The sequence below is a fragment of the Phoenix dactylifera genome, unplaced genomic scaffold (genome assembly GCF_009389715.1).
Source record: "Phoenix dactylifera cultivar Barhee BC4 unplaced genomic scaffold, palm_55x_up_171113_PBpolish2nd_filt_p 000092F, whole genome shotgun sequence".
Taxonomy (NCBI): Eukaryota; Viridiplantae; Streptophyta; class Magnoliopsida; order Arecales; family Arecaceae; genus Phoenix; species Phoenix dactylifera.
In genome coordinates, this window is record NW_024067680.1 from 720,444 (window position 1) to 744,765 (window position 24,322).

Below are 24,322 nucleotides of genomic sequence, written 5' to 3' on the forward strand. Positions count from 1 at the left end.
ATCCAATTGGGTTTAACCAACTTAAAGAAAACATTAAACCTAATCAAATCAGGTCTAATTAAAGCCAAATGGGTTCCAACTCTTGGCTAACCCATATTAGGTCATGATCTAATCATATTAGATCAACCTAACCTAAGAATCAGATTCGAATTTAATTTGAATCAGGAGCTAGGGTTTACAATACGTGCTAGCATGTTCATCTTGCAAACATGATCTAATCTAATTAGACCCTTGATCAATTCCCTTGTGTGTGACCCATTGGGTTCCTTATCTTAACCAGCAGTAGGTGCAGGTGCAAGTTGACCTAACCTGATTAGAATACCTCTAATCCAATTTAGGTTCAATTTAGTGCTAAACCTGACTTAGCAATCAAAACCTTTCTGATGCTTTGATCTAATCAAACTCTTTGATCCGATCAACCCACAAGACATGATTGACGTCTAGCAACGTATCATGTCTACCCGGAAGATGAGGAATGTATTGGACAAATCCAAACATACCCTTCAGGGGCAAGTTACCGTGCAATTCAATCCCTCAGTCATACTACATCCTGAATAAGTGCATGAGTATGGATCAATATCAAACTCAATCACTTATTCATGTCTCTCTCAATCTTTTATATGATAATTCAAACAATGAAATATTAGAAACTCTTTCTAATATTCATTTTGCTTTGATCAAAGGCTTCTTGAATCATCATAAGATTAGAGTAAGTAGGATGTTACCTTCTCTTACTAGAAGTGACTGATTCTTTGTTGACCTACTCACAACCTTCGTACAAAATCCACCATATCCAGAATACCCCGTACACAACGTAATGTCGTGAATGAGGGTAAACCAAAACATAACTTCAAGTGCACAAGGTACCATGGTGATCTCAGGTCTAAGAATCACTTGCACAACTCCCACTATGAGAACCATCTTTTGATAATTAAGTAAGAATCCATAAGATGTTCTCATGGCTGGTCATTTCAGTGAACTCATTCCTCTAATGAGCACCCACATCTTTGTATTAGTGTCTAACACAAGTGATTGTGAGATCAATCACCCTCTACATCGAGCATACATAAGATGTGCCAGTCTTTTCGGTAATATTGATCCCCGACTCAATATACCAATTTGACTGGGAATATTCTAAATTAGGATTTTAGGATTTTAGGTCTCACTGGTATGATCTCATCATAACCCTAAAACCAATGTCCTAATTTATGGGGTTCATCATCCAATAATAAAATAGATAAACAGCAAATGATGAAACACAATGCCTTTATTGATATATATCGAGTGTCAAAGTACATGATTTGGAGGATTACAAAGAGAAACCCATCAAATGATTGGCTTATAGGGCATCTACTCTTTCATAAAGTTCTTCTTGAAAAATAAGGCAAAGATTAAGGTTTCTCGAGCTCTGGAGTGGCATAAGCTTCAAAAATAGAAGCAAATATAGATATCGAACGATGACTTAGACCCTTCATATATAGCTGTAGGTGTTCTAGCTTTGCCCTTCTTGATAGTTAATGCATATAGTAGTCTCTATAGTTGTGACAGTCTCAGGAAGAAAAAGAAAAGGAAAAAGAAAAAGAAAAGAAAATGTCAAATTGTGTTGTTCTACAAATTGATGAAGCTGCTCCACATTGTAATTTGAAATAAACAAATGGATGAAGGATATCTATGCTTCAATAAGTGATCTGCAAGAACAAGCAAGGATCTTAAAGATCGCCAAGAATAATTTTTTTGTCATGTGTATAATTTGAGTGTTTTTCACAAATGTTTCCTTTTAGAGTTCTTTGTTTATCATTTCTATCATCTCATTCATATGTAAATAAAATGCTATTAAAGATGAACAATGAAATAGCAAGAGAAATGAAAGTTTGGTGAGTGATGTACAATATTTTCATTTTATTCTTTTTTTATGAGAAATTACATTATATGATTGAATAACCAATTGCTGACATTTGATTTTTGAGAGAAAATTAATTACATATATTAAAAGTCAGAATCATCCCATTGGAGGACTGCAGATTCAAAATCCTGTTCTCTCTTGAGCTTATCTTTCAAGTACCAATCACAAATTCGACCAGCATTAAGCTCCTCAATGGGAACCCCTTCCTGCTCAGATATTACTCTCAGAAGATTCAATGATGATATCTGAAACATCAGAGATAAATTATGAGGCAAATGGAGAGTTATGCTGGTGCTCTTTTTTTAAAATATAAAAAATACTACTGCTTGGTAGCCAACTGGATAAATATCTGTTTGAAACAAAACTATACTGAATAGATGCTAAGGCTAACACGGTGATAACCAAAATAACTTGATATGTGAGTCTTCAAATCATTTAATATGACTCACTTAGAAAAGGAACCATAATAAAGCACATACTATACTGCTGTACTTGACTAACTAAATCACCCAACTATCAGTTTGTCGGTTCCATATATCCATGCAGCTTTTATCAAAACTGAACCATAACCTGTTGATTTTCTTAGGTTTTCCATGCACATACACCAACACCTTTCAGGCTACTAATTCGTATGTCTCACCGCTTGTTCCTTGTATAATTCAGTGCATCGGATGACAACTTGGATGCCAATTTTGACCTCAAATCAAAAGACTTCACCTTAGATTTGGTACTCGGAAATGGATGGAGTAGGGGGAAAGAGATGGAGTTTGCATTCCCTGGCAGGTTCCTATGAGTGCAAGGGCATACCATTAGCATCAAATAGCCAAAAAGAATATAATAGTGTGGGTCTTGGTGCCTTGATCACCTTCAAAGACTTCTACTACCATAATACCACCTGGCTAGAAGAGGAGGAGATAGAATGTAGCCATGACTCCAAGTCTATGGTATACCTATGGATAAAGTAGAGTTGAGCAAGATAACTGAAAGTATAAAGTTCAAAGATAAATATGACAATAAATTAAAGGTAAAGATAATGATAGCAATGGGTTGTTTGATTGGCTGAAGGGCCCATTCTCTTGGGATTACAATTTGATTTTTATAAATGCCCTCTATTAACTGTTGAATAGGTGTTATTACATAACTTTTGATATTTATTCTTACTAGTGTATGTGGCATTATGGCATGGGCTATTATTATCATGCATGGTAGTTATCCTCCCTCCAATACTTTTATATTTTGAGTAGTACTATCACTCCTTCCACATTCTAGGTAATAATAAGATAGGTATAACTACTCAATTTTGATTGGTTTGTGCCAGGTGATCCATTATTGTTATGCGTGGCAGTCACATTCATTTCACTACTACCACATTCTAGATAGCACTACCATTCTTCATCGTACTGAGTAGTCGTAACTTCTGGTTAGTCTCATTTTGGCTTCCACTCCATAAAAGGCCTCGGCCTAAGGCGGTGGTTCTCGTCACTCTCGGTCTATAATCACTCGGCCTATACCCTTATTGTATTGGTTTGCACCCTTCGTGTATCATCCTGCACCCTTAATGTTGTGGTCTATACCTTCCTTAGCATACTAGCTTTTAGACTATAGTTGCCAGTCTGGACATAATTTGAGTAGGCTTAGCACTTCCGTTCCTCTTTGTACTGAGTAGTGGCAACTGTTGATTAGTCACCCCTTGGTGTTTGCTCCATAAAAGGCCCCGTCTTAGATTTGATAGCTCTTGTCCCTCTCGATCTATACCATAGCCATCAGCCTGTACTTTTGTTGTATCGGCCTACACTCTTAGTGTATCAGTTGGCGCCCTTAGTATTTTGGCATGCTTCTTCCTTAGAGTTTTAGCCTTTGGATCATAGTCATTGGTTTAGATGTGGTTTAATCAAATTTACATTAACAAATACTTACCTACTCATAGGAAAGCTAGCATTTATTTATAAAAAGGATATGATCGTTATCAGTTTCAACTGCTTCTCTATGGTTGGAATGACCATGACCCTGCAGCTTCATATTGCTGACCCTAGTAATCCTATAGCATTAGCTATCATGCCAAGCAAAGTCATGGTTCCTCTGCTATCCTCCTTGCCAATGGCACTTAAAATAAATCTCAGTACTAATTCTAGCTATCCATATATTACAGTGGATATGTATGCTAGTCATCGTAAGTTGGGGTATTTTAAACTTGTTTCCTGTTGTAAAACTTCCTATAAACTATAGAACACCTCACAGATATGTGTAAGGGATAAACAGGGCCAACTAAGGTGAGTTGCAAATTCGTATGAGAAGTATTCAGATGAATTTAGTGTCAACTGGTGCATATCTCATGCTCTCCACCATATAGTGCTCATGCGCATGTAGTCATTTAAAGCCCAAGATACTTGAATGATACCAAGGAAGTGGCAAAAAGTAAAAATATTAAGAAGACTTTCCACAAATAATGTGGGGCTATTACCCTTGCCAAACAATAAGTTTTTGTTATAAGCATTGTTTTTTTCCTGAAAAAACTAGAAAACATCACAAATGGTTCTGTGAAATAGTAGTACCTCTCGAGAAGCAGAAAATTTGAGTCCAACCAGAAAAAGCCTTAACATAAGTCGGAAACCCACTTAACTTAAAAGCTTAAGCCATTAAATTTTGAGCCCAAACATCAATACCAATCTTTTCACTTCCCACTAATTAAAATTCATGTATGACTAAATCTCACATGCAATCCTTAACATTCTTCCTCTTCATGTACAAGCCAATTTTTACTCTTGAGTCCAATCCGCTACTCTGCAATGAAATTTCACACGTAATTAGTTTTCTGAGTGAACCGCTTTTTCTCCAGTCTAAGAGTCCACTCTCTAAGAGCCATTATAATGCTTACAGCTCAAGCCCAAGCGTCACCCGCTTTCCAAATCCATGTTTCGCCATTAATGTAATTTTCTCAAATTAGCTACCTGCTTTTCAAGAGTCATGTTTCATTGCATACCTATGCTTTCAAGAGCCATGTCTAATTCCACACTCAAATATAGCCCTTTGCTCCTTCGAGTCCAATTGTCATACCTACTTGGCACATCATAGCCCTCATAACTACGTTCTCCTATGCTGCACCATTATTAAGAGCATCCAATTTTGACAACTTTGCATTTCGGAGAGTTGTTCAAGATTATTAATCATCGGGAGTTTAAGTCCAACCAAGAAAGGCCTTGATATACAAATCAATTTCCAATTTTACTTAAAATCTTAAGCCATTAAGTTGTAAGCCCAATCATCAATATCAACCCTTTTACTTCCCACATATTGTTCCACATGAGATTAAATTTCGCACATGATCCTTAACATCTCCAGCTTCATGCTGAGCTGATTTTGACTCTCTCTCTCTCTCTCTCTCTCTCTCTCTCTCTCTCTCTCTCTCTCTCTCTTTCTTGTAATCCACTACGTACTCTTGGGTCTAGCTCCATACCCAATTACTCTTCAAGTGAACCACATATTGTCATTTGTCACTCCAGCTCAAGAGTCCACAATCTAAGACATTTCTCTACAGTGTGTTATTGCTCTCCAAAAGCCATGTTTCACCAAGAGACTTGTCAAAAGTCATGCCTGAGCTTGCACTCAAACTTAATGTCTTACTCGGTCGAAGTCTACGTGCCATACCTACTCGACACACCCAGCGGTCAGCACGATCGACCCGGCTTTAATAGGCCATATGTTATCGTTCTTCAGAAGATCAACCAACCAATTCTGATACCTTTATATGTTCGAGAATGGTCAGACTTGTCACCCATTGGCTCTATTATCATTTGCTGTGAAAAGTAGGAAGTTTGTCTAACCAGAAAAATGGCTTGATGTGCAAGTCAGAATCCAATTCAACTTAAAAGATTAATCCGCCAAGTTTCGAGACCAACTATTGATATCAGCCCTTTTCACTTCCCACTAATCAATTCATGTGGAACAAAATGTCGCATGCAATTCTAAATAGGACCCAACTGAGACATACAAAGTGCCAATAATTGGAGGGGAATCCGTACTCAATAATGAAGGCTGTGTGCCAGCTTAATAATGAAGGTTGCATCATTTTTAGGATTACCTCCAAAGTTGCCATTGTATGTGTACATATTGCACACTAGCAAGCCTATAACAGTGTTCTCTCCTTGATATGAAGGACTCTATTAAAAATGCTTCTTAGTAACACTATGATTCATTACAGAATAAGCTCATATTTAAGTGCTTGCTTGCTACATAAGTTTACAAAATTCAATCTTCTCAAAAAAAAAGGAATTTAAAAATTTTAGAATACCTACTTCTAATCGATGATGTTCTATCAAAAAATTCTAATTGATGATGACTTGGATAAAAGTATCTTCAAGTACCCTAGACAATCAAGTTGATAACAAATGCGACCAAACAGTCAAAAAATCGAGTCGCCATATATAATAGGTATCTATAATGAAGCTCTTTAACTTATAACTTCCCAACTTTTCATCTAATAAAAATTCCATTAATCAAGTTACCCATTTCTATGTCAATTATATACCACTCTGGCCTTGACCAACTACGAATAACTCATTACTATGCGTATTACCACAAAGGTGTCATAATTATCTCTATCCCACGTAAGTTTCAAATGCTAAATTGACAAGGATAAAGGAATAAACACGAAAGTTCGAGCTTCTTGTTACCCACCGTTAATCGACATAAGAAGCGCTCGTGAGTGCTGAGGCCAGAGATCTCAACCAGGCCAGCTTCCTCTACGCTGAGAAACCTTCTCTTCTGGCTCTTCTTTTCCTCTCCTTGACACCCTTTCACCACAAGCTCCCTGCTCTTAACCTTCTTTCCTGAAAAAATTAAGTTATTTAACAGATAGGAGAACATGTCAAACAATGAAGGCTTAGAGATGCATTTGGTGTTGGAGGGCAATACCTTGATAGAAAGATGGTATTGGTCTCAGAAGCCTACCAGAGCTGGGCTGAGGAGGCATTTGGAGGTAGTGTTTGCAGGGTCCGAAAGCGAGCATAGTTCCGTGGACGTTATGCGGGGAGTTGTGTGTGGGTAGGAAGAGGTTTTAGAGGAAAAGACGTGTGGATGGATTTCGTTTTAGAGGTTCAGAGAGGATATGGATAGAGTTCTAGCGGTTTGTCTCTTTTATTACAGTATTAGACTCGTATATTTGAGAAGTAATTTTTATGATTAAGTAGTATATTCTTTCTGAAGGGATACCTCCAAAGCCCGCCTAATGCGATCGTCGGGTGATAGTCGTGCGATCGTCGGTGAGTGTGTCGATAGTCGACCGGGTCCACCCCTGAGTCAGCCTCCGGCCCACCTTCTTCCTTCGGAGCACGTTTTTTTCTCAAAGTGTCACAATTTTTTTTTTTTTGCTAAGTCGGATGGATCATACCTGATGGGTACGGATACACCCAATAAAGTCAAAAAAATAGGATACCTCAGAGTGCCAAGGACAACTCCCCATCTCCAGTCCACAAGGTGCCTCTGGAGTGACAAACTACATACGCAGCCACCCAATCCGCAGCACCATTGGCTTCACGGTAAATATGCTTGGCCTGAAAGGCTTCACCAACCTTTACCATAGCCCAAATATCACGGAGCAATGGATGGTCGCTATCCTTACCCCTTGGACCCCTTCGGATCCAACTAATAACGATGGCTGAATCACCCTCAGGGATGATGGACCTGCTTTATAACACGCACCGGGCATAGGGCTGCAAATGGGTCGGGTTGGGTCGGGTCCTAGGTGACCCCGATCCGACCCGGTTGCATGTTCGGGTCCTAATTTTGGACCCAGACCCGACCCGGTTTGAAAAACGGATCGGGTCGGGTCGGGTCCATACCTACCCCGATGGGTCATTCGGGTCGGGTCGGGTCCGGATCTGGTCGGGTCCGGATCGGATCCGGGTCGGATTTGCATTTTTAATTCAATATTTTGTCAACTCCAATACTCCATCACCAATTCACCATCAGGTGAAGCCTTTTGCAAGCTCAACAATTCCTCCTGGAAGGCTGGAAGCGTGAAAATAAAGGCTGCAAGCTCAACAATTCAATATCTGTTACATTCAAAACCGGTTCAGAATACGTTTCACCAAAAAAATTGAAGGCAAACTGATCAACCAGGTTTAGATTTAGCTTATTCAACATACATTTATCCATCTGTTACATTCAAAATAGGTTCAGATCTAAAACAAAATCAACTTGTCCAACATTGAGACTGCAAGTACCTGCATCTAAAACATTTGAACAGGTGCAACTTTCCATCTAAAACATAAACATTTGAACAGTTGCAACTTGGAATTGCTATTCATAAAGAATCAAAGCTGGTTACAGTATTAGCATCACAGGATTTTTCAAAGCAAAATTCAACCCCATATGACAAAAGACAATCCAAACAACAGCATTACAACCTGGGTCACAGTTTTAGGATCACAACATTACAATTTACTACATCACAGCAAAATTCTACCCCATATGACAATTGTGGAGTGATTGATTAAAACCCCATTTGATTTTGATGAGCTCAAAGCATTTGAGTATATCTTGTGATTACTAATGAATTCAATTGAGTGTTTCAGTGAAAATCCTGTCCAAGTGTCTCTAGATTTGGTTCATAGTATTTTGGATAAGGTAAGAAGTCTGCTGAACCAAAGTCTGAGACTCGAGTCGACTCCCGAGTATCACGAGTCGACTCCAAGCGTATCAAGTTCACTGGCACGAGCTCGAGTCGACTCCAAAGAAGGTAAGAGTCGACTCTCAGAGGAACACAAGGAAAAAGTCAGAGAACGATTTTCGGACTCTGAGATTCGAGTCGACTCCCGCAGTACGCGAGTCGACTCCGAGACTGAGCGACCATCAACAGACAGAAGACCATGTTACTGCCTCTGAGATTCGAGTCGACTCACAGACAGCTCGAGTCGACTCCGAGACTAAGCTTCCGTCAAAAGGCAGAAGACCAACTTTCGGAAACTGAGAGCCGAGTCGACTCCAAGGAAGTTCGAGTCGACTCCAAGACGAGATGAGCCAAAAGACAGAGAATCGGGAGTTCGGGCTCTGAGATTCGAGTCGACTCCCAGGACAGTCGAGTCGACTCGAGTGGACAAAATTCAAAATTGGATCCACGGACTTCAATGGATGAGCCGACTCCAAAATTGTCAGGTCAGCTCCAGAAGTTGGCGAGTCGACTCTAGGTCAAGACGAGTCGACTCCCAGTCAAGACGGCAACTTTAATTCAAATTTGGAACAGTTGCCGAGTCGACTCCGGAAAAGCGTGAGTCGACTCCTGCTACAGCCGAGTCGACTCTTGATCGCGCGAGTCGACTCCAACCCACCAACGGTCATATTGTCAGGCTGCGCAGAGTGTGCAGAACGGCCAGAAAAAGCAGAGTAACGGCTAGTTTCCGTGGGGGTTGGCTTAAATAGCCACAGAGGACTGTAGCAAGGGAGGGAACAGATATTCCACTCCAAGCATTCAAGTTTTCAAGCTCTCCAAGTGCTCTTAAACGAAAAAGGGAAGATCTGCATTTACTGCTCCAACAACTTCTTCCCAACAATCAAAGCTTCCTCCTCCTGCATTCAAGTCGACCACTCTTTCAAGAGGAGACCGGAGTTCCAGAAGCCATACCTCTTCACCAGCTTAAAAGCGTTTGAGGGCTTCTAACTCCTTTACGATTATATTGTTTTAAATCTGCTTTTTGAGAAGCTATTTTCTGTTTTCTTCTATCTCTTGTATTTACTTGATTCAATCGGGGGATTGAATCAAGGGGTTTAAGGTTGGTTGGTGAGCCAAGTTAAAACCAACGTGTGTAAGGGTTTGATTGTGAGCCGGGAAAACAATCGGGGTTGGTTCTAGTCGGTGAGCCTGGAAAAACCGACCGAGTTCGTTGTGAGCTCGTAAAACAACAAGTTTGGTTGTGAGCTTGCAAAACAACCGGCTGTAATCCAAGGGGGTTATAGTGAAATTCCCAAGGGCTCGTTTGGTTCGCAGGAAAGGGAGGGGGGAAAGTGTGGTCAACGGGAAAGTAATGAAATGCCTCTTGTTTGGTTGGAGTTTTCAAAGGAGAGAGATGGGAAAGTTGTATTCCCATGGGAATATGATTCCCACATTTCATGGGGAAAGTCTTTCCCATGAAGAAACATGGGAAAGTTACTTTCCCATGAGGTGGGAATCACTCCTTTTTTATTTTTTCCCAAAAAGACCCTTCAGCATTAAAGAAGCATTAAAGAGGCATTAAAGACCTAATTTTTATTAAGGGCATAATAGAAATTATACATAACTTTCCTAGGAAAGTGGATGGTCAACCAAACATAAGCACTTTGCGAAATTTGTCACTTTTCCTATGGTTAACCAACATGCCAAAAGTGCTTTCCCTAGGTATCCTCTTCCTAGGAATCTGATTCCCAGGGAATCATATTCCTAGAAGGGAAAATACTTCCCGCGAACCACAAGTGAGACTTGGGGAATGGACGTAGGAGCAAGGGTTAGCTCCGAACCACTATAACTTTGTGTTTGTAGTGCATTGTCTCTCATCTTCTTCCCGCACATTACTCACAGCACTAGGCTTTAATTAAATAACTTGCTATAGTTTTTAATTAATCATCCACAAAGTTTTAATTAGCCAAATTATTTTAAAAATCCAATTCCCCCCCCCCTCTTGGGTTGTCTATCTGGGCAACAAGTGGTATCAGAGCCAAAAACTCTTCCCACTCAAGAGTTAAAAGATCAAAAGACAACCCCATTTGGATCTTCTCACATTGAGGGTCAGTCCACCCAAAGACCCCCTTTCTTCAATGGATTTGACTACTTCATACTGGAAGGCTAGGATGAGAATATTCATCCAAGCCCAAGACTATGAGATGTGGTCCATTGTAAGTAAATGGGCCATACATCCCATCCATTTACGTAGATGGTGTTAAGGTACCTAAACTAGAAATGGACTGGGATGAACATGACATGAGGAAGGCACAATTAAACTCTAAAGCAATGAATGTCTTCTATTGGTGCCTTAGACCGTAATGAATTCAATAGGATTTCAACTTGTAATTCAGCAAAAGAAATTTGGGACAGACTTGAAGTGACCCATGAGGGCACGAATCAAGTCAAGGAATCTAAAATAAACATCTTGGTTCATAAATATGAACTATTTAAAATGGATTCAAATGAAACAATCACATCCATGTTCACTAGGTTTACTGATATTGTCAATGGTCTAAAAAGCCTTGGCAAGAACTATACTAACAGTGAGCTTGTCAGGAAAATCCTTCGGTGTCTACCGAGGTCGTGGGAAGCTAAAGTGACAGCAATCCAAGAAGCCAAGGACTTGAACAAGCTACCACTTGAGGAGCTTCTTGGATCCTCATGACGCACGAGCTCACCATGAAAACAACACAACGAGGAAGAGTCCTCCCATAAGAAAAAGGTAATAGCCCTTAAATCTACATCTTCTAACAAGGACTTGTCTTGCAGCAGCAGCAGTGAAGAAGAAGAAGATGAGGAGATGGTGGTGAGGCTCTTCTTGTGCGCAAGTTCAGAAATTCATCAACCACAAGAAGTCCTATCATCAAAGGAGAGGCCCCTCCTACCGCAAAGACAAAGGTAAGGAAAGGGAAATGAGGGGATTGGTTGTTACGAGTGCAAGAAGCCGGGTCACATAAGAGCGGAGTGCCCCTTACTGAAGAAGGGGAGTAAGTACAAGAAGAAAAAGGCACTTGTCACTACCCTATCGGACTCCGACTCATCATCCTCCTCATCAGATGATGAACAAGAAGAGAAGGCCAATTTCTATTTCATGGCCAACGAAACGAGGTAACTTCCGACACGCATCCTGATTTTTCTTTTGATGAACTTTATGATGCATTTAATGATTAATGGTAGAATATAAGGCTATAAATCTTAAGAATAAAGAACTGAAAATAACTAATCAATCATACCTACATAATACGATAAATTAGTTAAGGATAAGGATTTAATCACCAAAGAAAATTAGAACTTAAAAACAGCAACCAACTTTTAACTCAAAGACCAACACCTTAACTAAAGAAAATAAAAAACTAACTAAGGAATTTTCAGAACTTAAAAATATAAACAAACCTTAGATAAGGATCTTACTAAAGAACTTAATGATCTAAAAGCCGAAAATCAGACACTAACTAAAGAACTTAACAAATACAAACCCTTAGTTGAAAGATTTACCTATAGTTCTGGAAAAATTAACATGATACTAATAGTCAACGTGCAGTGTTTAATAAGCCGGTTTAGGATATAAACCAAGAAAAGCAAAAACTTCTTAGTAATTCTTTGTTAAAGCTGGGAAAACAAAACTAAGAAAATAACCTGCTTTTGTTGTGGTACAGTAGGCCATAAAGCAAATGTATGTAATTTTAGGAAAAGTAAACTAAAAGAAAATTAAAAGGGTATGGGTTCCAAAAGGAACACTTGACTAACCATGAAGGACCAAGAAACTTGGGTACCTAAGATGACTGATTTGCTTGTGTAGGAGTGTCTTGCAGCCAAGGTCACAAAAATTGCTGGTATTTGGATAGTGGCTGCTCAAGGCACATGACGGGTGTAAAGACCATTTTTCACCCTTGAGCTAAGAAGGGAGGTGCTGTGACGTTTGGAGACAACAACCAAGGTCACATCATTGGTATTGGTAAAGTTCAAATCACCCTTCTACTTTTATAGATAATGTTAGATATGTTGATGGTCTTAAGCTAACTTGTTAAGCATCAGTCAATTATGTGATAAAGGATATGATGTTATGTTTAACCATCACTATGTATTATAACAAATCCTAATGATAATAGCTTAGTTTTTAAAGGGATTAGACGTGGAAATGTATATGTTGTAGACCTAGAAGATCTTGCAAAACATAACCAATGTCTAGTTGTAAATGAAACTAAAGATAATGATGCTAGTTGGTTATGGCACCGTAAGTTAGGTCATGCAAGCATGGCACAATAACTAAATTAGTTAAAAGAGACTCCGTGATAGGTTTGCCAAAATTAAATTTGAAAAACAAAATATGTGAAGCATGTCAATTTGGCAAACAATCTAGGAACTCTTTTAAATCCATAAAATGTGTCTCTACCTCTAGGCCTCTTAGAATTATTACACATGGACCTATTTGGTCCAACTAGAACAACAAGCCTAGGTAGAATAAATATGGTCTAGTCATAGTAGATGATTACTCTAGGTACACATGGGTCATGTTTCTAGCACATAAGGACCAAGCATTTTCAATGTTTAAAAAGTTCCATAAGGAAGTAACAAATGCTAGAGAGTCTTCAGTCATAGCTATTGAAGTGACCATGGTACCGAATTCGAAAATCAATTATTTGATGAATTTTGTAGTAAAAAGGGGATAACCCATAATTTTTCTGCACTAGGACACCAAAAAATGGAGTTGTGGAAAGGAAGATAGAATCTAGAGGAAATGGCTAGAACGATGTTATGTGAAAGTAACTCCTAAGTACTTTTGGGGGAGAGCCTTAATATTCTTGCCATATATTAATAGGAGTTTTATTAAGACCCTTATAAAGAAAACACCTTATGACTGTGGAAAACAGAAAACCAAAGTAACTATTTTCATGTTTTTGGATGTAGGTGTTTTGTACATATAATGGGAAAGATAATCTAGGGAATTTGATCCTAAATCTGATGAAGGATATTCCTAGGTTATTCTAAACTAGTAAAGCCTATAGAATTTTATAAAGACCCTAGTTATAGAAGATCTATACATGTTGTTTTTGATGACTCTAGTGACATCTCTCTAGTAAGAGGTTAATTTTGATGGTGATATTGAAATACTTGAAGAAAGTAGATGAGATGGGATTACAAGATGATATCAAAGTTGATTGAAGGAGAATCATCAAACCAAGAGCCTATAGTGGATCATGGGCTAACTAAAGCTTGGAGGTATGCTCACGGGCATCCTAAGGAACTAATTCTAGATGATCCATCACAACCGGTTAGGACTAGAGCATCCCTTAGGAATTTGAATAATCATCTAGCTTTTGTTTCACACTTTGAGCCCAAACATATAGAAGAAGCCGAAAATGATGTAAATTGGATAAATGCAATGCAAGAAGAACTAAACCAATTTACTAGAAACAAAGTGGGATCTAGTGGAGAGACCTTCTGAATATCCAATTATAGGTACTAAATGGATATATAAAAATAAGCTAGATGAAAATGGAATTGTTATAAGGAATAAGGCTAGACTAGTAGCAAAGGGTTATAATCAAGAAGAAGGCATAGATTTTGATGAAACCTTTGCTCCCGTAGCTAGACTTGAGGCAATTAGACTTCTATTAGCATATGCATGCTCTAAGGACTTCAAACTATATCAAATGGATGTAAAGAGTGCTTTTCTAAATGGGTTATTAATGAGGAGGTGTATGTAGAACAACCTCCTGGTTTTGAAAATCATCAATACCCTAATCATGTGTATAAACTGAACAAAGCACTTTATGGACTAAAACAAGCACCTAGAGCATGGTATGAGAGACTTAGTAAATTCCTATTAGAACATGAATTCTCTAGGGAAATGTAGATACAACATTATTTCTGAAAAAGAAAAATAAGGATATGTTATTAGTACAGATTTATGTTGATGATATCATTTTCGGTGCTACTAACAATCGCCTCTGCGAGGAATTTGCTGATTTGATGCAGAGTGAGTTTGAGATGAGCATGATGGGAGAGCTGAACTACTTCCTCGGGCTTCAAATCAAACAATCTGAAGGAGGCATCTTCATCAATCAAGCAAAATATATCAAGGAGATGCTCAAGAAGTTTGATATGGAGGGAAACAAGTCAATCAGCACCCCCATGAGCTCATCATGTAAGTTAGACCAAGATGAATCAGGTAAATCTGTAGATCAAAAACTTTATAGAGGTATGATAGGTTCTTTACTGTATCTTACTGCAAGTAGCCTGATATTATGTTTAGTGTGTGCATGTGTGCTAGATATCAGGCTAATCCTAAAGAATCACACCTAGCTGCAGTTAAGAGAATCTTTAAATACTTAATTGGAACTAAGAACATAGGGCTGTGGTACTCTAAAGAATCTAGCCTAAACTTAATAGGGTACACAGATTCAGACTTCGCTGGATGTAAGCTTGATAGAAAAAGTACCAGCGGGTCTGTCAATTTCTAGGAGAAAACCTAATCTCATGGTTTAGCAAGAAACAAAACTCGGTTGCATTATCCACTGCAGAAGCTGAATATGTTGCAGCCGGGAGTTGTTGTGCTCAAATCTTATGGATTAAACAACAATTAGAAGATTATGGCATTAAACAAGATAAAATCCATTAATTGTGATAACACAAGTGCCATAAATCTAACTAAAAATCCAATTCAACACTCAAGAACTAAACACATTGAGATAAGACATCACTTCATAAGAGATCATGTATTGAATGGTGATGTGTCACTCCAATTTGTGTGTACTGATAATCAATTAGCAGATATTTTTACAAAACCCCTAAGTGAAGAGAGGTTTAGTGTGCTTAGAGGGGATTAGGAGTGATTGATCCATCCTAGTGGGATTTTCACTAGATTAATTGATTTTGATGATTAGAATGAGGTTAAAATAGAGTTTCTATCATGATCATCAAATCAGTCCTTAATTAGGTGATTTTCCCTCATTTGGCACGATTATGGCATGGTTTTTAGGTGCGTGCCAAGGTTAGAGACGACTCGAGTAAGTTTCAGAGCCGGCTCCTAAGGGGGAGTCGACTCGCGCATTTGCGGGAGTCGACTCGCAAAGTTGGCAGCTGAGGGGGAGTCGACTCGCACACTGTCGGAAGTCGACTCGCGCATATTCTGGAGTCGACTCGAGGTCGAGTCGACTCGCGACTCAGGGGAGTCGACTCGCAGTCGGGATCCGACTTTTTAACCCTAGGTTTGTCGTTTCGCAAACACTTTTCCTCAAGCCGCCACTGTTCACAAAGCCCTAGAGCCGACTCCTAGGTCATCCCCGATCGTCTCCAAGCCTTTTTCCCGTCGATTTTTCGCCGGACATTGAGTTTCCGTCCGTTCCTAGGTCATTTCCGGTCCGTCCCGAGCTTCCTCTGTCGGTCCTTCACCGTCCTCTAGGTATTTTTCTTCCCGTTTAGGTCAAGATGCCTCGTAAGACCGTCGTTAGGAAGAGGTCCCGTCCCGAGGCCGGTCCCGAGCGGCGCTCCAAGGCGCGGCACGATCCCGCGAGGCAACCACCTCCGGATCGTTCCCCGCCTAGGGTGGTTCTCGTTAGGCCGTTGGCCGGGAAGGCCGTCACCTCCGGGAGGTTTGTCGATTTCGACTATCTCTCCCGGGAGGGTTCACCATAGGCGATAGGCTTAGAGCCCAGGGCCTAGAGTACTTCCTCACCTTGGACCTTCCCACCTATCCTGGCCTAGTTCAAGAGTTTTACAGTACCGTCCATCGGGGAGATGGAGGTATCGAGGGCACGGTAGTAGGTGTCCCGTTGCGTGTCACAGAGGACCTCATTGCCCATATCCTTCACCTTCCATTAGTAGGGGTGGCTCCCGCACACCCTGAGGATAGAGTTGCGGCCCTTACGGTCGTCTTAGGGCATCCACCTCAGTCCCCCCTAGATGAGGTATCTGCTAGCTCACTTCCTATTGAAGTGAGAATCCTTTTGAGCATTCTGTCCAGGTCCATCTTCCCTAAGACAGGGAGATTTGATTTTGTGAATGAGAGGGACTTAGCTATTATGTCTTATATCCTTCAGGACACCCCGATCAACTTCCCAAAGCTCATTTATAGGTATATGTGTGAGCCCCTAGATAGACCTAGGCTCTCACTCCCATACGGGATGTTATTCACTCTTCTTTTAGGCAGTACGAGATTCCCATTCCTGAGAGGGAACCCTCTCGTGCCTTGCGATGGACTGATCGCTTATGTACGGGGACTATGCACAGGATGGGGTTTCGGAAGAGAGAAGGGATCTGGGTTAGGAAGTCCACTCTCACTGCTCAGACCACCAGACCATCACCCAGTCCTGAGCCAGATTCAGACTACCCAGACCTTCCAGACCATCCAGACCTCCCATCCACTCCTCCTGCTCCTACCACCTCTGCCGGACCTTCCTCCTCAGTTCCACCATCTATGGAGGTCCGTATTGATCCAGAGCAGCTCCGGGAGCTGCGGCAGGAGATCGTCCGAGATCTGAGGGATGAGCTGCTTCGGGAGCTCCGAGGTGCGGTGCCTGCCCCACTCCTGCACCCGTATCTTCTCAGTTGGTCCCTTCCTTGACAGCCGTGACTGACATGACGGCTCATGTACGGGAAGAGATCTACAATGTCCGGAGTTTGGTCCAGGCCCAGTTCCACAGCATGAGTGAGGTCACGAGCTCCACTCGACAGATGCGAGAGGAGATAGGTCGTGACATGCACACCACCACCGAGGGGGCCGAGCGCTTGTCGAATGTACTCATCGACAAGCTGGACGCACTTCAGACATCGGTGACTGGGCTTCAGGCGTCGGTGACAGAGCTCTCCACTACACATAGCAGAGCCACCACGTCTATTATCACGCAGCTCGGACATGTGACAGATGCAGTCACCCTCCTCATGGAGCAGAGCCGATTGAGAGGAGGAGCACCATCCTCGAGAGGAGGAGCCACATCCTCCAGAGGAGGAGATGCATCCTCGAGAGGGGGAGCTTCATCCTCGAGGAGGACATAGATGTGTTTGAGTTGTGTTTTGTCTTTTGCTTTACTTATTGTATTCTCACATGTATTCACATTCATATCAATACAATGAGTAGACATTTTATCTTCAATTATGTGCCTTTGTTTTGATTGATTGTGTGTGATTACCTCCTTTTTGGTATGATGACAAAAAGGGGGAGAAATATGTATAAAATGTGTAAAAGGGGAGAAATATGAAAAAATATGTAAAAGAAATCAATGGAAATAAATAAAAAGATAAACTCTTAAAAACACACCAAATTTGTTCTAAGTGGATTCGGTACCTCGAGGCTCATTATCTCTCTTTTGGGGCTCCTAATGGAGTAATCTCCAGAATCTATTCAAGGGAATATGGAGATCCTAATCTCCAAGTAATCAATCTATTGACAGTTTTCCTCTAAAAAGAAAATTCAGTTCAAAAACTTCAAAGCATTAAAGGAAATTCAGAGAATCAAAACATAGTTGAATGCATATGTTGGGGGAGAATCTGAATTTTAATCAAGCTAAATCATTAATGACATATAAGCCCAATTGATTGCATAATATGAAGGCTTATTAATTCCAAATGAAAGGGGAGCTTTAACTCCGAAATTTAATGTTTCACTCCTTTCAAACTTGGATAAATTAATTATCAGACATTTGAATTCATTTATGGATTTTATTCATTGTTTTATGGCAATTCATTTTACATACTCAAAGTTTTGTCATCATCCAAAAGGGGGAGATTGTGGGAGTGATTGATTAAAACCCCATTTGATTTTGATGAGCTCAAAGCATTTGAGTATATCTTGGATTACTAATGAATTCAATTGAGTGTTTCAGTGAAAATCCTGTCCAAGTGTCTCTAGATTTGGTTCATAGTATTTTGGATAAGTTAAGAAGTCTGCTGAACCAAAGTCTGAGACTCGAGTCGACTCCCGAGTATCACGAGTCGACTCCAAGCGTATCAAGTTCACTGGCACGAGCTCGAGTCGACTCCAGACTAGTAAGAGTCGACTCTCAGGAGGAACACAAAGAAAAAGTCAGAGAACGATTTTCGGACTCTGAGATTCGAGTCGACTCCCGCAGTACGCGAGTCGACTCCGAGACTGAGCGACCATCAACAGACAGAAGACCATGTTACTGCCTCTGAGATTCGAGTCGACTCACAGACAGCTCGAGTCGACTCCGAGACAAGCTTCACGTCAAAAGGCAGAAGACCAACTTTCGGAAACTGAGAGCCGAGTCGACTCCAAGGAAGTTCGAGTCGACTCCAAGACTGGATGAGCCAAAAGACAGAGAATCGGAAGTTCGGGGCTCTGAGATTCGAGTCGGACTCCCAGGACAGTCGAGTCGACTCGAGTGGACAAAATTCAAATTGGATTCCACGGACTCAGTGGATGAGCCGACTCCAAAATTGCCAGGTCAGACTCCAGAAGTTGGCGAGTCGACTCCAGGTCAAGACGAGTCGACTCCCAGTCAAGACGGCAACTTTAATTCAAATTTGGAACAGTTGCCGAGTCGACTCCGGAAAAAGCGTGAGTCGAACTCCTGCTACAGCCGAGTCGACTCCTGATCGCGCGAGTCGACTCCAACCCACCAACGGTCATATTGTCAGGCTGCGCAGAGTGTGCAGAACGGCCAGAAAAGCAGAGAGTAACGGCTAGTTTCCGTGGGGTGGCTTAAATAGCCACAGAGGACTGTAGCAGGCAGAGAACAGACATTCCACTCCAAGCATTCAAGTTTTCAAAGCTCTCCAAGTGCTCTTAAACGAAAAAGGGAAGATCTGCATTTACTGCTCCAACAACTTCTTCCCAACAATCAAAGCTTCCTCCTCCTGCATTCAAGTCGACCACTCTTTCAAGAGGAGACCGGAGTTTCCAGAAGCCATACCTCTTCACCAGCTTAAAAGCGTTTGAGGGCTTCTAACTTCCTTTACGATTATATTGTTTTAAATCTGCTTTTTGAGAAGCTATTTCTGTTTCTTCTATCTCTTGTATTTACTTGATTCAATCGGGGATTGAATCAAGGGTTAAGGTTGGTTGGTGAGCCAAGTTAAAACCAACGTGTGTAAGGGTTTGATTGTGAGCCCGGAAAAACAATCGGGGTTGGTTCTAGTCGGTGAGCCTGGGAAAAACCGACCGAGTTCGTTTGTGAGCTCGTAAAACAACAAGTTTGGTTGTGAGCTTGCAAAACAACCGGCTGTAATCCAAGGGGGTTATAGTGAAATTTCCAAGTGAGACTTGGGGAGTGGACGTAGGAGCAAGGGTTAGCTCCGAACCACTATAAAACTTTGTGTTGTAGTGCATTGTCTCTCATCTTCTTCCCCGCACATTACTCACAGCACTAGCTTTAATTAAATAACTGCTATAGTTTTTAATTAATCATCCACAAAGTTTTAATTAGCCAAATTATTTTAAAAACCCAATTCACCCCCCCTCTTGGGTTGTCTATCTGGGCAACAAGTGGTATCAGAGCCAAAAACTCTTCCACTCAAGAGTTAAAAGATCAAAATGACAACCCCATTTGGATCTTCTCACATTGAGGGTCAGTCCACCCAAAGACCCCCTTTCTTCAATGGATCTGACTACTCATACTGGAAGGCTAGGATGAGAATATTCATCCAAGCCCAAGACTATGAGATGTGGTCCATTGTAGTAAATGGGCCATACATCCCATCCATTTACGTAGATGGTGTTAAGGTACCTAAACTAGAAATGGACTGGGGATGAACATGACATGAGGAAGGCACAATTAAACTCTAAAGCAATGAATGTCTTCTATTGTGCCTTAGACCGTAATGAATTCAATAGGATTTCAACTTGTAATTCAGCAAAAGAAATTTGGGACAGACTTGAAGTGACCCATGAGGCACGAATCAAGTCAAGGAATCCAAAATAAACATCTTGGTTCATAAATATGAACTATTTAAAATTGGATTCAAATGAAACAATCACATCCATGTTCACTAGGTTTACTGATATTGTCAATGGTCTAAAAAGCCTTTGGCAAGAACTATACTAACAGTGAGCTTGTCAGGAAAATCCTTCGGTGTCTACCGAGGTCGTGGGAAGCTAAAGTGACAGGCAATCCAAGAAGCCAAGGACTTGAACAAGCTACCACTTGAGGAGCTTCTTGGATCCCTCATGACGCACGAGCTCACCAGAAACAACACAACGAGGAAGAGTCCTCCCATAAGAAAAAGGTAATAGCCCTTAAATCTACATCTTCTAACAAGGACTTGTCTTGCAGCAGCAGCAGTGAAGAAGAAGAAGATGAGGAAGATGGTGGTGAGGCTCTTCTTGTGCGCAAGTTCAAGAAATTCATCAACCACAAGAAGTCCTATCATCAAAGGAGAGGCCCCTCAAATTCCTACCGCAAAGACAAAGGTAAGGAAAGGGAAAATGAGGGGATTGGTTGTTACGAGTGCAAGAAGCCGGGTCACATAAGAGCGGAGTGCCCCTTACTGAAGAAGGGGAGTAAGTACAAGAAGAAAAAGGCACTTGTCACTACCCTATCGGACTCCGACTCATCATCCTCCTCATCAGATGATGAACAAGAAGAGAAGGCCAATTTCTGTTTCATGGCCAACGAAAACGAGGTAACTTCCGACACGCATCCTGATTTTTCTTTTGATGAACTTTATGATGCATTTAATGAATTAATGGTAGAATATAAGGCTATAAATCTTAAGAATAAAGAACTGAAAATAACTAATCAATCATACCTACATAAATACGATAAATTAGTTAAGGATAAGGATTTAATCACCAAAGAAAATATAGAACTTAAACAAGCAACCAACTTTTAACTCAAAAGACCAACACCTTAACTAAAGAAAATGAAAAACTAACTAAGGAATTTTCAGAACTTAAAAAATATAAACAAACCTTAGATAAGGATCTTACTAAAGAACTTAATGATCTAAAAGCCGAAAATCAAACACTAACTAAAGAACTTAACAAATACAAACCCTTAGTTGAAAGATTTACCTATAGTTCTGAAAAATTAAACATGATACTAAATAGTCAACGTGCAGTGTTTAATAAAGCCGGTTTAGGATATAAACCAAGGAATAAGCAAAAACTTCTTAGTAACTTCTTTGTTAAAGCTGGGAAAACAAAAACTAAGAAAATAACCTGCTTTTGTTGTGGTACAGTAGGCCATAAAGCAAATGTATGTAATTTTAGGAAAAGTAAAACTAAAAGAAAAATTAAAAGGGTATGGGTTCCAAAAGGAACCAACTTGACTAACCATGAAGGACCCAAGAAAACTTGGGTACCTAAGATGACATGATTTGCTTGTGTAGGAGTGTCTTGCAGCCAAGGTCAACAAAAATTGCTGGTATTTGGATAGTGGCTGCTCAAGGCACATGACGGGTGATAAAGACCAATTTTTCACCCTTGAAGCTAAGAAGGGAGGTGCTGTGACGTTTGGAGACAACAACCAAGGTCACATCATTGGTATTGGTAAAGTTCAAATCACCCCTTCTACTTTTATAGATAATGTAGATATGTTGATGGTCTTAAGCATAACTTGTTAAGCATCAGTCAATTATGTGATAAAGGATATGATGTTATGTTTAAACCATCACTATGTATTATAACAAATCCTAATGATAATAGCTTAGTTTTTAAAGGGATTAGACGTGGAAATGTATATGTTGTAGACCTAGAAGATCTTGCAAAACATAACCAATGTCTAGTTGTAATGAAACTAAAGATAATGATGCTAGTTGGTTATGGCACCGTAAGTTAGGTCATGCAAGCATGGACACAATAACTAAATTAGTTAAAAGAGACTCCGTGATAGGTTTGCCAAAATTAAAATTTGAAAAGAACAAAATATGTGAAGCATGTCAATTTGGGCAAACAATCTAGGAACTCCTTTTAAATCCATAAAATGTGTCTCTACCTCTAGGCCTCTAGAATTATTACACATGGGACCTATTTGGTCCAACTAGAACAACAAGCCTAGGTGGAAATAAATATGGTCTAGTCATAGTAGATGATTACTCTAGGTACACATGGGTCATGTTCTAGCACATAAGGATCAAGCATTTTCAATGTTTAAAAAGTTCCATAAGGAAGTAACAAATGCTAGAGAGTCTTCAGTCATAGCCATTAGAAGTGACCATGGTACCGAATTCGAAAATCAATTATTTGATGAATTTTGTAGTAAAAAGGGGATAACCCATAATTTTTCTGCACCTAGGACACCACAACAAAATGGAGTTGTGGAAAGGAAGAATAGAACTCTAGAGGAAATGGCTAGAACGATGTTATGTGAAAGTAACCTCCCTAAGTACTTTTGGGGAGAAGCCATTAATACTTCTTGCCATATATTAAATAGAGTTTTATTAAGACCCATTATAAAGAAAACACCTTATGAACTGTGGAAAAACAGAAAACCAAAAGTTAACTATTTTCATGTTTTTGGATGTAGGTGTTTTGTACATAATAATGGGAAAGATAATCTAGGGAAATTTGATCCTAAATCTGATGAAGGAATATTCCTAGGTTATTCTACAACTAGTAAAGCCTATAGAATCTTTAATAAAAGAACCCTAGTTATAGAAGAATCTATACATGGTTGTTTTTGATGACTCTAGTGACATCTCATCTAGTAAGAAGGTTAATTTTGATGATGATATTGAAATACTTGAAGAAAGATAGATGAGATGGGATTACAAGATGATAATCAAAAGTTGATTGAAGGAGAATCGTCAAACCAAGAGCCTATAGTGGATCATGGGCTAGCTAAAGCTTGGAGGTATGCTCACGGGCATCCTAAGGAACTAATTCTAGATGATCCATCACAACCGGTTAGGACTAGAGCATCCCTTAGGAATTTGAATAATCATCTAGCTTTTGTTTCACACTTTGAGCCCAAACATATAGAAGAAGCCGAAAATGATGTAAATTGGATAAATGCAATGCAAGAAGAACTAAATCAATTTACTAGAAACAAGGTTTGGGATCTAGTGGAGAGACCTTCTGAATATCCAATTATAGGTACTAAATGGATATATAAAAATAAGCTAGATGAAAATGGAATTGTTATAAGGAATAAGGCTAGACTAGTAGCAAAGGGTTATAATCAAGAAGAAGGCATAGATTTTGATGAAACCTTTGCTCCCGTAGCTAGACTTGAGGCAATTAGACTTCTATTAGCATATGCATGCTCTAAGGACTTCAAACTATATCAAATGGATGTAAAGAGTGCTTTTCTAAATGGGTTTATTAATGAGGAGGTGTATGTAGAACAACCTCCTGGTTTTGAAAATCATCAATACCCTAATCATGTGTATAAACTGAACAAAGCACTTTATGGACTAAAACAAGCACCTAGAGCATGGTATGAGAGACTTAGTAAATTCCTATTAGAACATGAATTCTCTAGGAGAAATGTAGATACAACATTATTTCTGAAAAAGAAAAATAAGGATATGTTATTAGTACAGATTTATGTTGATGATATCATTTTCGGTGCTACTAACAATCGCCTCTGCGAGGAATTTGCTGATTTGATGCAGAGTGAGTTTGAGATGAGCATGATGGGAGAGCTGAACTACTTCCTCGGGCTTCAAATCAAACAATCTGAAGGAGGCATCTTCATCAATCAAGCAAAATATATCAAGGAGATGCTCAAGAAGTTTGATATGGAGGGAAACAAGTCAATCAGCACCCCCATGAGCTCATCATGTAAGTTAGACCAAGATGAATCAGGTAAATCTGTAAATCAAAA

General features: G+C 39.9%; 1 protein-coding gene across 1 annotated transcript; it reads right to left on the reverse strand.

Moving 5' to 3' along the window:
• Positions 1-1,860: 1,860 nt before the first annotated feature.
• Positions 1,861-6,966, reverse strand: LOC120104747. The gene is made up of 3 exons (XM_039116438.1): positions 6,815-6,966; positions 6,578-6,729; positions 1,861-2,148 (listed from the first exon to the last, which is right to left on the reverse strand). The coding sequence occupies exons 1-3, from the start codon at positions 6,906-6,908 to the stop codon at positions 1,987-1,989; spliced, it is 408 nt and encodes a 135-aa protein (XP_038972366.1). The 5' UTR covers positions 6,909-6,966; the 3' UTR covers positions 1,861-1,986.
• Positions 6,967-24,322: the final 17,356 nt, after the last annotated feature.